Raw genomic sequence first — 15,611 nt, 5'->3', positions numbered from 1 at the left:
CACGTGAGCTGCTTCTATTCAAAACCACATTTTGAGCTTCCTTTGAAAGTGAATACAAAGCAAACAAAAGTCACATGAACAAAAAGCACATGCAGAGAGCGTATTGTTAGTTGAGAGAGCCAAGCCTGGTCTATAGGAGCGTGTATCTAAAGATGTGTTTGTCAGCGCAGACTCTCAGGGCAAATGAATGAATGAGACAGACGGATGGCATGCAGGAATACTTGGACGCAAGCAAAGAGTAGACCTCTTTATTTCACCAATGAAAAAAAACGACTTCTAAGACACCCAGAAGATCAATGCCCTGAGAATACGATGACCGGGATGAATGAGAATATTCACTTGGCGTGCCCTTCTTGAGCGTTTCAACTTGTCTGACTTCAAATGAAATATCTTACAGAGAAAATCAAGAGTGTTCTCAGCGAGGGCTAACTGCATGCATTCTGGCGAATGCTCCTCCGCTGTGTATGGTGACATACCTTCCAGCGAGGTAAACAGTCTTTGGGCTTCCAGTGGCCTCCTGGGGCAATTTTAGTCTCTTCTTGCAGCAGGGATCTCTCCACATCCTCCAGTGACACTTCACTCATATTCACCTCCAATCTACCCTCTGTGTTTGCAGGAAAAAGACACGGTTTGTATAATATGAAACAGTGGAAAGAAAAACGACAAAAGCAATATGCGTTAATGATTACAAAAAGTGGTTAGAGAAAGAGCACGTAGGAGGGAAAAACAGCAATGTGATTGAAACGCTTTAACAGTTGAGCGCTCAGAAGCATAATTAGGCACATTAAGCTATTCCGTGCAATGACTTAACATTTGTATAAATCATCAATCAAAACTGAAATTAAAACGCCACAACTGCAATCCGATATGGAAAAAAAATTAACCGTGGCAGAGAGCCAAAATCATCACTAATACAATTTCAGATGAGGGCGTCCACGGCAAATTGTCAGCTCAATTGACCTCAACGTTTGCTGGTCAACATTCCATACGCACAACTGGATTTCTTGGCCCGGACAATGTGACAGCTGGAACACTGACTTGATGTGTAACATAAGTTCATCAATTTCGGAATGGAAAACAGCTTCCTACGAATCGCTTGTTTGCTTGAATAACAATTCCGCATCGATTCTTCTTACATCACAAATCGGTGATGACGTCACAGGCAAAAAGTTCATTTTGGTTCTGAACTTTTCCAACATGATGCTGATGTTTGACATAACACTATAGTTTATATTGTTATTTGGATGTATGGGGTATTGTGTTTGCTCTGTCGCGTCTGAAAAGGTAACGCAGCAACAGTCACTTTTCTATTATGTCGTCCTTGGTTGACGACCAATCAACCGATGCTTAATCCAGTTGTTAATGTTATGCAGTGGATTCGGTGCAGTGTGAATGTGTAACATATGTCAACTCCCACCGTGCAAAAGCACATTAACTTACCAGATATTTTGAATTATATTTTTCAGTGATTTGTGTTTTGTTGCAATTTATTCAGACTCTATCAATTTCTTTTCTATTTAAAATGTGTTTTCTAAATAAATGGGAGAAATATCAGAGAAAACTGTCATTAATTTCAATGGAAAAATGAAAAAAATATATACTGGACCATAGAGTGGACCCCCACTGTACTGGGGGCTAGGGACTGGGCCGGTTCATGAAAAGGGGAAATCCGTGTATAAAGTAATTAATGCCCATTACCAATACAGTGAAAAAAAAAAGAACAAATATAAATAAAAATGTAACCGCCAAACTTTCTTGAATAAACAGACAAAACCCGCCAAAAAGCGTACTCCACAAAAAACGAGGGTTGACCACCAAAAGAATATGTTCAAAAATAGTGGAAAATAAAACTGAGTAGATGAATCTGCGGGTGCCATACCATAAGGTATGTTGTTTTTGGGATATAAAATGACCTATATCGTACACAATTTTGTCCATATCGCATCTTCCGTATTATCAGATGACAGCAATGATATCAGATGTAATTTGTATTAATACATTCTTTCAACGAATGAGAATCAATGAGAAAATCGGCAAGGAACCGGATGGAATTGCAAAATTCTTATCAATTCCCATCCATACTCCCGTAGCACCCAAATCACACGGGAAAACTGGACCGGCTCATAAATAAGCGGCAACACAACAGACCCGGAAAACAAATGTTTGAAGAAAAATAAAATGAAATCAACAATGAACCTACTCATGGGAGGTAGCTTCTCAGGGCAAACTTGTGAGGGGAAGTACGTGAAGCCCTCAGGGAGGTATGCAGTGGGGGGAGCATCACTCTCACTCATGTTGAAGTCATAAGTGTAATCTGGAAACAGGCAAAGATGTCAGTTCGTGTCTTGTGAGCTTTTATTTGTGCATGAGCCATCCACTTCTGATGGGCATCGGTGAAGAACGGTGTCTTCAGTCCTGTTCCTTGAGGGCTGCTTTCCTGTCTGTTTTCCATATCTCCCTGCTGCAACACGCCTGATTGATTTGATCAGGATCGTCATCCAGCTTCTGCGGAGCTTGCTTATTATCTGATCATTTCAATCAGGTGTGTTGCAACAGGAAGACATGGAAAACATCAGGAAACCGGCCCTCGAAGAACAGGATAGCAGACCCTTGGGGCATGATGTATTATGTACCTGTGCCATTGCTGTAGGCACCTCTTACCACCTGCTCCAGGACCTGAGCACCTATATTCTTCACATTTTCTCGGATCCGGATCCCTCTGGCTTGGACCATGAACACATATTCGTTCACTGTGGAAAGAGACACAACAAGTACAAGTTTAGGTTTGTGCTCCCACTCCCAGGTGTTTAGTCCTAAAACATTCAGGGAATAATTCAGGATGATGCAGATGTAGGGGCTCACAATAGTCCATCAATGCAAACTAAAGCCTAGCACTTTATTTACAGATAATATGTAAATGTACCCATTGCTCCCCACACCCCCTCCCACTCCTGAACTCCCACCTGAAGCCGTGAAGTGTAATTCGCACTTAAATCCACGTGCCTGTAAGGTATTGACTATTAGCCGGGAAATCCAGACTCATCGCTGTATCAGCAATTGAATCTGGTCACAGTCGAATCTTCTTTTGAAATAAATGCTTCCAGTGCCGTCAGCTGCTGGGGTTTTAATGAGGTGGGGTTTCCTTCTCTGGTACAGAAAGCTCACAGACTTCATGTATTGTATACTGTTTTTTAACATTTGGCCAAGCAGAGAAAAAAAAAAGACAACAATAACTGTAAGTGACAAAGAATTTGCCAATGACCTTGTGTTAAACGACAACAAATATTCAAGTAAAACCTGACCATTTTAGTGTGCAGCAAAGTTCGTAAAAACATGACCCGCTACTCTGCGTCAGTGCCAAAACAACATGAGTTTAATCCATCCAGTAATATATACCATTTTCCTATGTATCGTCGCTGTCTGGCGGAATCCTCACAGTCTTAAAATGACAACTTTACTGGAGGGAAAAAAAAAAGCCAGCATTTCCCAAGCATTTCTTCATTCAAATTGAATTATACCTTACCATACTGTATTACTTTTGCACACTCACGTCCACATAATACTTCAAAAAATAAAATGTTTTTCAGCCTCGGATAATAAATAAACCGGACGTACTTTTCCTTCTTTCCTTCTTTTCTTCTTTCCTTCCTTCCTTCCTTCCTTTCTTTCTTTCATCTGTGCATCCCGCCACGGCCAGGTCCAAAGTGGCCTGCGGCCTGGTACTCCGTGGCCCAGGGGTTGGAGGCCCCTGTCCTAGCTGACCTTAAAACTGCCCCTGAAATACAGTATCTCTGCCTTGGTGACTCACTGAGGGGAATTTCCTGACCAGACATCCAGGCTTTCATTCCAAAGAAGTCAACAACTGGAATGTTAATCAGCGATGAAGAAGGCGGGTGTTCACAATAAGGAGGAAACTGTACTCTAACAAGAACGAAATGAAGAACACATTGACTGACTGGTTCCTGTCGTAATGTAATTGCAATTGCTCCCTTGTTAGGCAACACATATTCATCTAATGACTGTGAGTCACCAATGATGATTCGTAATGGGAAAAAACCCGGCACTAACAGAATAAAAGATAAAACATATGCGTTATTTGTTCTCTCAGTTGATGGAATTCTAGATGAAAAACTCATTGATAGACTGATTGTGTTGCAAGTGTTGATGATGATGATGATGATGATTTATTTTTTGTTTTTGAGCAAGTCAGCACAAGCATCTACATTTTTCAGGAAAGAAATCCCCCAAAACAAATAAAAGAAGTTCATAGACAAAAACAGAACAAAAGCTCACCATTTGTGACCGCTCTAAGCATGCTGCTCAAAAAAGGAGTGGGAAGAAGAAAAGTTATTAAATCCCACCCCCATCTCACATTTATATTACAAGCAAGCCACACATACTAACTTTCGCTTCACTTATGGTTAAGTTACACCTATACAAGTCCTACTAATATATATATATATATATAACAGATTTGAAAATTTGATGTACAATATATTACATATCGTCACTCTCAAAATAGTCACTTAAGTCATTTTTTCAGAAAACACTTAAAACTGAACCACATTCTGATGATTTTATATGTATTAATAATTTAATTTCAGGTGTAAAATTGTTGTTTAACTAAGGATGCAGTCGATTTTACCAGAGGTGGCCAGCATTCTGAGGAGAGGTTTAAGGCAAATAAATGAATTTTGTCAAAACATGACTTAGGCCATTGCTTTCAGCAGCTGATTATACAATTACTATCAAAATAGTGGTTTGAATAATTCAAAATACTGTACATTTCAGTAATACAGTTATCCCTTGCTACTTCACGCTTCAACTTTTGCGCCCTCAGTGCATCGCGGATTTTTCAGAAGCATAATTTAAAATGAACAACACAGCCATATCTGGAGCTATATTGCAGAAAGACGTTTCAAAGATACGAGTTGACTCGGAGGCTTTGTACATACCCGCAGGCACTCATAAAAGGCGGTGACTGGTTCCCAGCGCGAGATCGACCAACGAGAGCACAAGTGGATTTACTTTTTCCACACACTGTCCTGTGCGTGATCTGACTGGGTGCGCATCATTGCAGCCTCTCGCTTAGTCTCGTCCACTATTCAAATGTGCTGTTGATTTAGTCAGTCAAGACGGATACTTTCTCCTCCATATTTGTAATGATGTGTTTGCTCTAATAAAGTTTTGTAAAAAATCGGATAGTACAGTACAACAGCTGTGTTTATAAGTCGTGAGCGCAGCGCAGCTTGCCCCTGGCCGGCCAGCGGCATGGACGACTTAAGACATCGCCAAATAAAGTGTGAAAGTGTTTGTTAGTTTGTCTTAGGTTGTCTTAAAACAGCCTACCTTAACTACAATCCCGGGTTGCATTTTATGCAAAGGACTTTATTGATGTTATTGTGCAAAGATAAAGTTAATGCATGATCCCCCGGCGGCCATGCTTCTTCTTCGTTTTTGAAATGAAGTAGGAGAAGGAGAAGAAGAAGAAAAAGCAGGCGAAGAAGAAGAACAAGAAGTGGCCGCTTTTACTTTCACTTTTCACGACGACGACAAGCGTTTTAAAGTGCAGGATTGGATAAATTACACTATGGCATTCGAGTTAAGGTAAGTCAATCTTATGATAAAAATGAAAACTTTAACGTAGTTTTTAGCGAACGTTCCCTCGTGATCGTCAGCTGCCGCGGCCAGTCGAAGCTAAATTCTGATCACAGCCTGCAAGCTTGGTATTTCTATTCTTCATTTTGCATTTTTATAGTTAAATTCATTGTTTAAGTATTTAGAAGTGTGGGAACCATGTCGGGGTTCGCAACAGCGTAACAGAGGCGCAAACCCCCCAAAATAAAACTGTATAATAAATATATAAAATAATAATCATAATCATAATCATATGTCCGACTCTACTTTGCGGTTTTCACTTATTGCGGCGGGTGCTGTCCCCCCATTAACCGCGATGAATGAGGGATCATTGTAATTACATACCAACATGGTAAGCAACAACAAGCACATACAAACAATGGTAGGAAAGAGCCAGTGACTGAGAAATTTAATGCTAAGCCCCGCTTTGGCATTGCTTGTGGTGTAGGTCCAGACTGTTCCACAGTTTTACCCCACATACAGACACACAAAAACGCTTCGTGATAGTAAGTGTTGACCAAGAACACTTTCACAATGTCACTGGGGGCAGTGGGCAAAATCCTACGCCTACACATTTCTGATATTTTCAATATAAATATTGGAAGAATGCGATCAGGGGAACAAATGGTGGAAAAGGCAGCAAGGCCGGCCTTATTCTTAAGGCCTAAATGGACCAATCCGACGTTGGCCAACTGTGACCGGCGCTTATCCCATGTGGCATCGGGCCGAATGTCGGCACATCGCGCTGGAAAAATACACTGCAACGACAGACAGCGACGCTGACCATTAAAGTGCCTTCTGTACATGCGTGAGATGTAATACCCCTCCATGCCTTCGGTGGCGGTAGTCACTATTGATCATGGTTAGAAAAAGCCAATGCATTCAGCTATATTTTTCGCTCACGAACTCCCAAGCTAAGCAAACCATCAAGCTCTTTACACAGTATCGTGAAATACTTAGATTGCCAACTCTCGCTCTTGTACTTGTAAGATTAAGGCAGCCCCGTGCGCTGATTCGGTAGCTAACAGCCAGTCAGACTCACGACGCTGATTCAACATGCTGAAACGCCCACCAGACGCTTCCTGACGGGGTCCGATGTTATGACGGTGTTCGCTACATCAATCAGACGGCGCAATGTGATGCCCCGATGTTTACCGAAGTCCAACTGGTGTATCTAGTCATTTGCAGTTGGATCCACAAGCAGTGAATCATTTCCAAAGAGAGGAGTTAAAGGACACCTACCTCCCTTGATCGCATTACAGGTTTATTAACACATGGTTCTGAAGAAACAAGTATGATGTTAAACATTACTGGAATGTCACCAGACTCTCAGTGAAAATAAAGGTGGCAATTTGTTAAATGTCCAATGGCACAGCAAACTAAGCACTTTTTTTTGTCTCTGTTATCTGAATCCCAATAATCAGATAATCCACATTGAGTGACTTATTAAGGACATACTCATGACTCGTGACAAAAAAAGAGCTTGGCCACAACTCCTTGAACAATATTTGGACTTCTTACATTTGTTGTTTCACTGGGCAATACCTGCTAGCTAGCACAACACGGCTACAGTTGAATTGCTTCCTCTGTGAACCTGCAACTCAGCACAATCCCTCCACCACTAATCCAGACCAAGCAATCCCAACATGATACACACCCCTCGATGAATGCACGTCCATGTATTTGTGCATGCGCGTGTGAGTAATACCGCTGAGCTATAAATCCACTGGATGTGATTTGTCATCGCTAATTGTATTACCGTTTCCATCACATTCATCTTGTTCAGCACAAAGTGCTTAGCTTGCAGGACTAGACACTCGTGGTTATACAGTGACTTTAACAGAAGTTAGCAGCATTAAATGGGAATCTAAGAACACACACAAAGACTTGCAGCTCACCTCCTCGAGCATCACCATTAAAAAGTCTGACACTCTGTGTCGTCATATGATGGAAAATTGCTCAGAGACTTCTGGCATGTGACACAGTCCTGCAGGCAGCAACCTACTTTGACAAGTGTCCTTCCCATGCCTGCCAAGCATATGGAGATAGTGCTTCTACCACAACATACAAGTGAATGCTATGATGGGCACTTGATAACATTTTATTTATCAAGGTTGAAAATTATGAGCATGGATACAGATGCGGTATAGAAAATGGATGGAACTCCAAGTTAGGACAGTCAAGGCTGGAACCCAATAAACTTTTTCCACTATAAACATTGTTGCTGGACAGCATATAGAATGATTTGCTAACTTGGTTAGCCTAGTCAAGCTCACTCTATTCATGGCCGATCAATGTATAGGGCTGCATTTGAAAGGTTAGAGAACCGTTCCGTTTCAAGCTGTGATTAATCAACAACCTAGTAATTCTCAATGGCCAAATAACGCATACATTGGTTCTCATGTCCATTCCTAGTAACCTGCAGTATCATACTGCATAGTTCCACTGCACAGTGAGCAAAGCACAAAGGCCTGGTCATTGTAATGTTGTCTTGAAAAATTGCGGGCTCTCCTCTCTAAAAGGACAGTGACTGTATTCTTTCAAGGGTTCAGCTTGCAGGAAATACTCTTACAGGAGACAGATAGTGTCAACATTTGATTCCGTTTACAGTAAAGCAACAGAGACGCATCTGAATGGAATGAAGTAATGGTGAGTGCGAGGCAATGGAGGCTACAAACAGTGACAAATGCAATTAGACACCAGAGACCCGGCGTTCACAGGAAGAAAATGCGGCAGTCTACAACACAAGGACACTTGTGCCAGACGGAGTACTGGCAGAGGGATGCGCATGCTTAAAGTGAAGGTCAATCCCAAAAATTTCTTTACAATAATATGTCTAAACACGGCATTCTAACTGATAAACCCACTGGGTGATTTGGCATGGAACAACCCTTTTGTCAAACTTTTCTTTTGAACAGATTAATTATGGAAACCAAGGTTCCACTCTACTACATGATGATTGACTACACGAGATTAGAAAGCTATCCACACTTTCGTCCTGCTCATAAAAAAGTAAATAAAAAAAATGTATCCCATCAAGCAGGAAAGCAGACCTTGAACGACCTTGTGTGCTTTAGCTTGGACAGAACACGCAGTCCACATGCCAAACCCCACCCACCTCTCGCTCACTTTGATGGCAAATGCCCCCCACTCCACCTATTTGCTCTTCCTTTCTTTATCACCTCTCTTCATCTCTCTCTCCTTTGTTGCCTGTGTTATGTCATTTCCAATACGTGTCTGTTTGTACCCACTGATTCACTGAATAATCTAAAAGGATTGGCCGCCGTCTTATACGGACAACTCCTGACTGAGGCTCAGCAATTTGCACTATAACAAGGGTTAATCAAAATACAAAAGCCAAATCACCAGTAAAAAATAATATAAAATAAAGCCCCTCCTCCCCACAACCCCACCTTCATTTTTCCTCTGAAAGGCAATTAACTCCACATTGATAGCTCAGCAGTGCTAGGTGATCGGCCTCACTCTGCTGGCTCACTGATAAGAGCTGAAAGGCAGTTTTCCTCCCTGTATGCACACACAGTGAAATAAGCACACACCCTATACATGCACTCTCAGCTTTCAGGGATTAAAGCTGTCGCTCTGAGAAAAGGGGCATTTTTACTGCCCCTGCATATCAGTGATGCCCACAGACACGCAGGAAGTGGAGCAACCTGAGTGTCAACGTTCTCAGTGAATACGTGTTATGTCAGAGTCAAAACTAAATTAATGACACCCATCAGCGAGGTGACACTCTAAATTGGCCACAGCCCATTTCAACGTCTTATGGGGGCGTAAACAGTTGGCTACGCAATGCATTAGCACAGAATCCCTCACATTTAACTGCAATAGCAATGATAATTTGAATGTATTGCTCTCCAGAGGATGCTTAGGATACATGTGTTGAAGGATATGCATTTCTGGTAAATCTTATTCTTAAACAAGCGCATGAAAAATGCCACCATTAGCAACAAATGAACCATTATTAATCTTCTTAAAAGGCGACGAGCATGTTATTGCCTCCTTTAACCTTCTGTAAGTGATGTCGAGAAACCCTGAGGCTTGAGTGGATCGATGTACACACGCGCACACACATGGGCATGCACACACATCCATGGATCGATGTAAAAATACACACATTGTCTTAAAGGGCCGACCATGTTTTCACGTTCATTTTACATATGTTTTGATCAGGAAAATAGTTGAGTTGAGACAAAGAGTTGTCATTTTCTATTTTATCAATAAATTTGGGAGAAATCAGGAAATAAGTGACTCCGTGAATAACGCCTCTTGTTAATGAGGAGAATGGCCGCGCCCCCTACCGTTCTATCCTTGTTCGGTCGGAGTCACTGGAGGAACCGATTACAAACTCTCCATTGGAAATCATTGTACTTTCATTGCTTATAACTTCCCAAAACGGTGATCAATTGGCACCAAAATGTATGTGGACATCCCTACTAATGATCACTTCAACATATGAAAAGGGTTAATTAACCTCTCCGTGGTTGATTTATATGAGAATGAGGAAATGTGGACGTGAGCAGAGCTACATAGATTTATGCTGGGACGAGCGCACACTGTTTTTTCGGTTTGAAAAAAAAAATAATAATAAAAAAATAAAAACACTGCTTCTTTGCTGATCACAGTTAGGACGAGCGAGGCATTTAACACCAGTCAGGATATATACCGAGACCGAGGTGGGAATGAGGAGACGTGCACATTTATTTGGATGACGTAAGGCCCCAGTTTTTCGACCTACAATACGCCGTCCAATTTGGAACGTAACAGCCGAAATGGCGCGCTCCAATGCGGCCACAATTGGCTGTGGAGTCAGATGCGCACGTTCAAAGTTTAAAGTAATTTTGTGAAATGCGCCAGGACTTTCGTATTCTGTTGTTAACGTTCACTCGGGTAGCCATGACATCATTACCCACAATGCTTCTGTTTACATCACGGATGACCGGGATTACCACTAATGCACATGTGCGTTGCAGACAGGTATGACATGAGAGCGCGGCTATAGTTAACATGGCATTAAGATTCTTATTTTTTACGTCGATGCATGTTTTAAGCATTCGTGTCAATTTTCAATCGTTACATCCCTAGTTACTATGGTAACCTATTTTGACATTCAGGGATGATGACTTCATCTTCCAGTTGGCAGGAAAATAGTTTAATTAATTACAGGTTCCAAGGCCTGACCCTCCTCTGCCCTGGCCTTGCTTGGCCTGGCCTCTGGTGCTTCTCCATTACAACAGGCACCAATCAAATGGGATTGGGGCGTGAGCCTCTACGGCACACTCGCAGTGAGGGGTCCTGCCACAAGATTTCACGAGTGGCCGACGTTGTACATTATAGCCCATCAAATGCACAGAAGCTTTCACACAGACGAAAAAAACAATTTTTGAATTTAAGCAAGCGAGACACAGCCACCTGTCACCAAGGAATAAGAATACAGCAGATACCAGTGATTCTCAACCAGTGTGCCGTGGCAGATTAGTGCGGCGTGAGAGCTCTTAAGTAAGGTGTGCCTGAAGGATCTAAATCAATATGAATGGATAGATACTAGCCAACAGGTTAACCAAAAACCAATATGGCAATTACACATTTACGGACATTGCATAATCAGTTAAACGTGTTAGAGTCAGTGTGTGCCCTGATCTGACCGAGGAGGAGAGGATCAGCCCTACAGACAGGGCCAGCCAGGGAGGAGACCAGCCAACATTATGTTTAGATTTTGAAGAGTATAAATGTGAGGGCTGCATGTTAAACCGTGCCCCTTTTCTGCCCTCGCCTGTCTGAGAGCATTCTCAAAGATGGAAAAGCTGCCCAGATCTGATCATTGTATGATTCCTGAACTTCAAAGATGGAAAAGAAAACAGATGAGAAAATTCAATTGACTTGAGTGAGACTTTACTTACATTGGATACCTTCTTGAAAGATAAAACGAACATGCATTGAGTAAGTAGTTGTTTTGTAAATTGCTAACTGGGTTTATGGCCTAGAGACCTGCAAAACATTCCAACATGCAATGAGATTTTTGGAACTTAAAATATATGCCTTGATGTTGTGACTGGTTGTTCCTTGATTTATCAGTTGCTATGCAGTTGCTATGGTCCTTTTATGCTTTGTTATTTCTTATGTCATATAGACCTGATGTCCTACAGTTTATAAGCTTGAGTTACTAGTATGTGAAACTTTCTTCGAGTGAGGACGCAAGCTTTCTTCCGCTCCGAATTCCTCCAGTCCTGCTCTCTGTAGTTACTTTGTATTTTTGTTGATAAATAACTGTACTTCAACTTCGGTGTCATGTCTGCTATCCAAATTCAGCTCGTCAACTGACATAACGTACAGACCTGTCATGGACCCATGGACCCAGACACAATCCATCAAGCCGAATACGTCACCACCTGCTCCTTAACCATCCCTCCACCTCCAATCAGGGAGTGATTCTCACCGGCTGCTGCTTTGCCTTTTCACTGGGGACCCCTCGTGTTGCCCCTCCTCAATGGGTTGCCCAGACCGTAGCAAGCCCCGATCTGCCTGCTACCGCCCTCACTCAGCCTGCTGAACACCACAACACCTTTCGTGTAAGCTCTGTCTTTTCCTCCACGTTTTGCTCACCTGTGCCATCTACTTGTCCTAGTTTTGCACATTCACCTTCTAGTTTTCTGCCCATGTTTTGTTTTTAGACTCAGATTTTTCTGATTAGTGAAGATGGCCCCGATTTGGCTAACCTCCTTTTTTGTTTAATCAGATTTTGACACTGATTTTGACACTGATTTTGGTTTTCCCAGTCGTTTCTCCAGATATATATACATTACAGTATAAGCTCGAGTTGCTCGACACGTTGTCAGTACGTCAAACTTTTGAGTCAGGATGCCTCCAATTCTGCTCCCTGTAGTTACTTTGTATTTTCGTTGATAAAGAATTTTACTTTTCAACTTCAGTGTCATATCTGCTTATTGGTCCAAATCCCGTTCCTGACGTGACACTTGCCTCACTAAAGGCTGGGAATCACTAGTATGTACAGTACACATATTGCTTTACAACAATACTTAAAGGGGAAATCAACCTAAACATATTTTTTTTTCAAGAATTTTCAAAAATATGTTCGCAGCAGGCCCACTAGTTGAAACACGTCATTCTGATTAATATTGCGTTTGTGGAATATGAGTTAAACAGGTAATCCGCCCGTTTTTAGCCATCTCAGGGAGCGGCCAGACTATAACATGCAAGATTTTTCCATTTACTTGTTACTAGTGCCTTGTTAACCGCACTTTAATTGTATCTGCATATGTTAACTGCCAAGATGTTTCTACACTTATGACTCATTAATAAAAAATAAATAAAATAAATAAAAATAAATACATCTCAGGGGGCAGCCATTTTATCACTTCATGTCGACTGAAAATGACATCACAATTGCTCAGGTAACCACCAATCACGGCTCAGCTTCAGAAAACAGGTCAGCCGTCATTAGCCCCAGAGATGGCTAAAAACGGGTGGATTAACTCTTCTTCCACAAACGCAATATTTATCAGAATGCCTTGTTTCAACTAGTGAGTTTTCATAGAACATATTCTTGAAGAAAATATGTTTGGGTTGACTTCCTCTTTCACCATATTTAAACTTTCATATGTACCTGTGGATGACGCACGGTAGCTTGTGGTAAACATTTTCGTAAGCGACAGGCACGTCGCCGGGTCCACTAATTCAAATGAATGAGAGCACGTCCGGTCTTTGAGTACATCCCAAATGTAAGCCTTCATTGTAGACCACGTCCCCTTTCTCTAGCAACCTGTGTGTATTCCTTGACTGACATGGTGCAATGTGTGGCAGGCCCTAAAGAGGAAAATTGTACATACAGTATGAAATTGTGAATATAGTCAAGTAAATTTCAAAAGTGCCAACCTACCCCCCCGCCCACAACCGCTGTCATGAGTAATTTAAAGGTTATGTAAGCATCTACTGTGCAGATAATGCTTTCCCCAAGGTGGCATTGTGCGCACACTTTTGGAGACGTGTATGAAATGGTATTAAGGGGTCAAGTCAGCTTGAGTGGCAAACAAATGTTTAAATATAACTAGTACAGGCGAAAAATAGAGCAAAAAAGACTAAAAGAAAAATATAAAAATATAACTTAATAAGAGGGCGAATTAATACCAACCCTACCACAACATACTGGGTTTACTTACAATTTGAGATTTGTCTAAATCTGCAAATTAAAAAATTAATGTTCATTTGAGACAAATAAATCCAAAGTATTGTACTTAGGGGCCTTCATTGCCAGTGCTTCATATTATGGTTTAAAGAACTGAGATAAATCTAATCTAAATCTAAAATGTCATGGCATATTATTAACTCATTAAAGCCCAAAGACATATTTATGTCTTTTAACAGTCCAGCCATTCAATCCCATGAATTTATCTATTTATTTTTTCAAATGTTTTTCAAACGTTAGGGTAAAAAGAGGGTCTGAAAATGTTTAGTACTGGTATGAATTTACCAATCTTGTGATCAGGGCCACTTGTAGCGCTCGGGGGAGACATTTTAGGTGATCAGGGATACACTGTGCTATCCTCTCTACTCAAGTTGATTTCAAGCTTGCAATGACATTTATGGTTCAACCCCAATGACATTTTCCAAGGCTAGGTTTAGCCGTATCAATATAGTAATGAAATTTAATTCATATGGAAAATTTGAGTTGACCACAGGATTGACTGATTGATGACGAATTAATCACAAGACAACAGTCACAAAGGAAGCCTGTAATTCTTTCTTCATGTGGTTTACGTAACATACGAAAGGAAGTAGTAGTAGTAATAGTAGTCACATGAGAGTCATAAGTGGATCATGAGTCCTTCTGCCACGCCGTAGCACTGGGCACAAGGGCACACAGTCAGTACTTTTATGTGCACTAAAGAAAGCCAAACTATGGGAAAAATGTGCCTTAATGCCTTAATCCATTCAATATTGGGGCATGTTCTAGTCTCTTAACAACATTGAATTCCCAAGCAAAGAGTAAGTGTGTTGTGATCAACTAGGAAATTAATGCTACAATGGCTAAATCAATCAATCAGTCAATATTTTAAATTATTTAAATGAAAGAAAAACACGTGTTTAAAAAGTTGTTGAATATCAATCTAACTGTGAAACGAGAACTGAAAAGATCGTATTGAACAAAAAAAATAATAATAATTGAGCATGATGTCCTGCAGTGTGAACATAGCCTGGGCAAATCAGAGTATCAAGGTATCAAAAGAGTTGTAGCGTAACCTTAAAACTGCATTAAAAAAAAGCCTGAATCGTGTTAGCCCATGAAAATTAAAAATAAGACCAACTTGTAACTGTGTCTCTGGCTACCATAACAAATGGAAAATGTTTGATAATGTGCCCTGTCATTGGCGACCAGTCCAGGATGTAGCCTGCCTCTCGCCAAGAGTCAACTGGGATAGACTCCAGCTCACATAAGAACCAGTCCAGAAAAAGGATGGATGGATATAACAGCCAGACAAGCCAGAAGAAGCATAGTAGCATGTCTGTTTCATCAGACTTTAGTCAAGTATTCAGTTGAATCATTCCAGAAGCATTCTGCAATCATTTTTCTCTGCCTTTAGCGTGCACTAAAAACCACAAGAGCCCAGGCAAATTTTAGTCTTATGTATGAATATCAGCCAGTCAAAAAAACACATGTTCTTTTCAAAATATGAGGACAAAGTAGTTAAAATAGAGTATTATATTATATATATATATATATACATATATATATATATATATATATATATATATATACATACATATACACATATATATATACATATACAAACATACATACACATACATATATATATATATATATATATTATATACACACACATATACATATATATATATATACATATATATATATATATATATATATATACAGACACACACACACACACGCACACACACCTACACACACACAGGGGTGC

General features: G+C 40.7%; 1 protein-coding gene and 1 long non-coding RNA gene across 3 annotated transcripts in view; one reads left to right on the top strand and one right to left on the bottom strand.

Moving 5' to 3' along the window:
• b4galt5 (UDP-Gal:betaGlcNAc beta 1,4- galactosyltransferase, polypeptide 5) overlaps positions 1-15,611 on the bottom strand; it is a 49,156-nt gene that overhangs the window by 6,844 nt on the left and 26,701 nt on the right. The window contains exons 1-4 of one of the 2 annotated variants that reach the window (XM_086030612.1): positions 11,556-12,792; positions 2,634-2,750; positions 2,201-2,314; positions 477-604 (exon numbers count right to left, since the gene is read on the bottom strand). In XM_086030612.1, coding sequence (XP_085886738.1) covers positions 477-604; positions 2,201-2,314; positions 2,634-2,750; positions 11,556-11,592 — 396 coding nt within the window. In that variant the 5' untranslated portion in view covers positions 11,593-12,792. Of the gene's footprint in view, positions 1-476; positions 605-2,200; positions 2,315-2,633; positions 2,751-11,555; positions 12,793-15,611 lie in introns of those variants that run through there. The other variant, XM_086030604.1, reaches the window with a different exon arrangement.
• On the top strand, positions 10,997-12,578 carry LOC147153480 (uncharacterized). Its single transcript, XR_015086810.1, has 2 exons — positions 10,997-11,595; positions 11,965-12,578. It is a non-coding gene; the product is annotated as an uncharacterized LOC147153480 (long non-coding RNA).

This window comes from Filicampus tigris, chromosome 1 (genome assembly GCF_054856515.1).
Source record: "Filicampus tigris isolate MCC_2025a chromosome 1, RoL_Ftig_1.0, whole genome shotgun sequence".
NCBI classification, from domain to species: domain Eukaryota; kingdom Metazoa; phylum Chordata; class Actinopteri; order Syngnathiformes; family Syngnathidae; genus Filicampus; species Filicampus tigris.
Note: the sequence above shows the minus strand (reverse complement) of the source record. Positions and strands in the feature narration are given on the sequence as shown.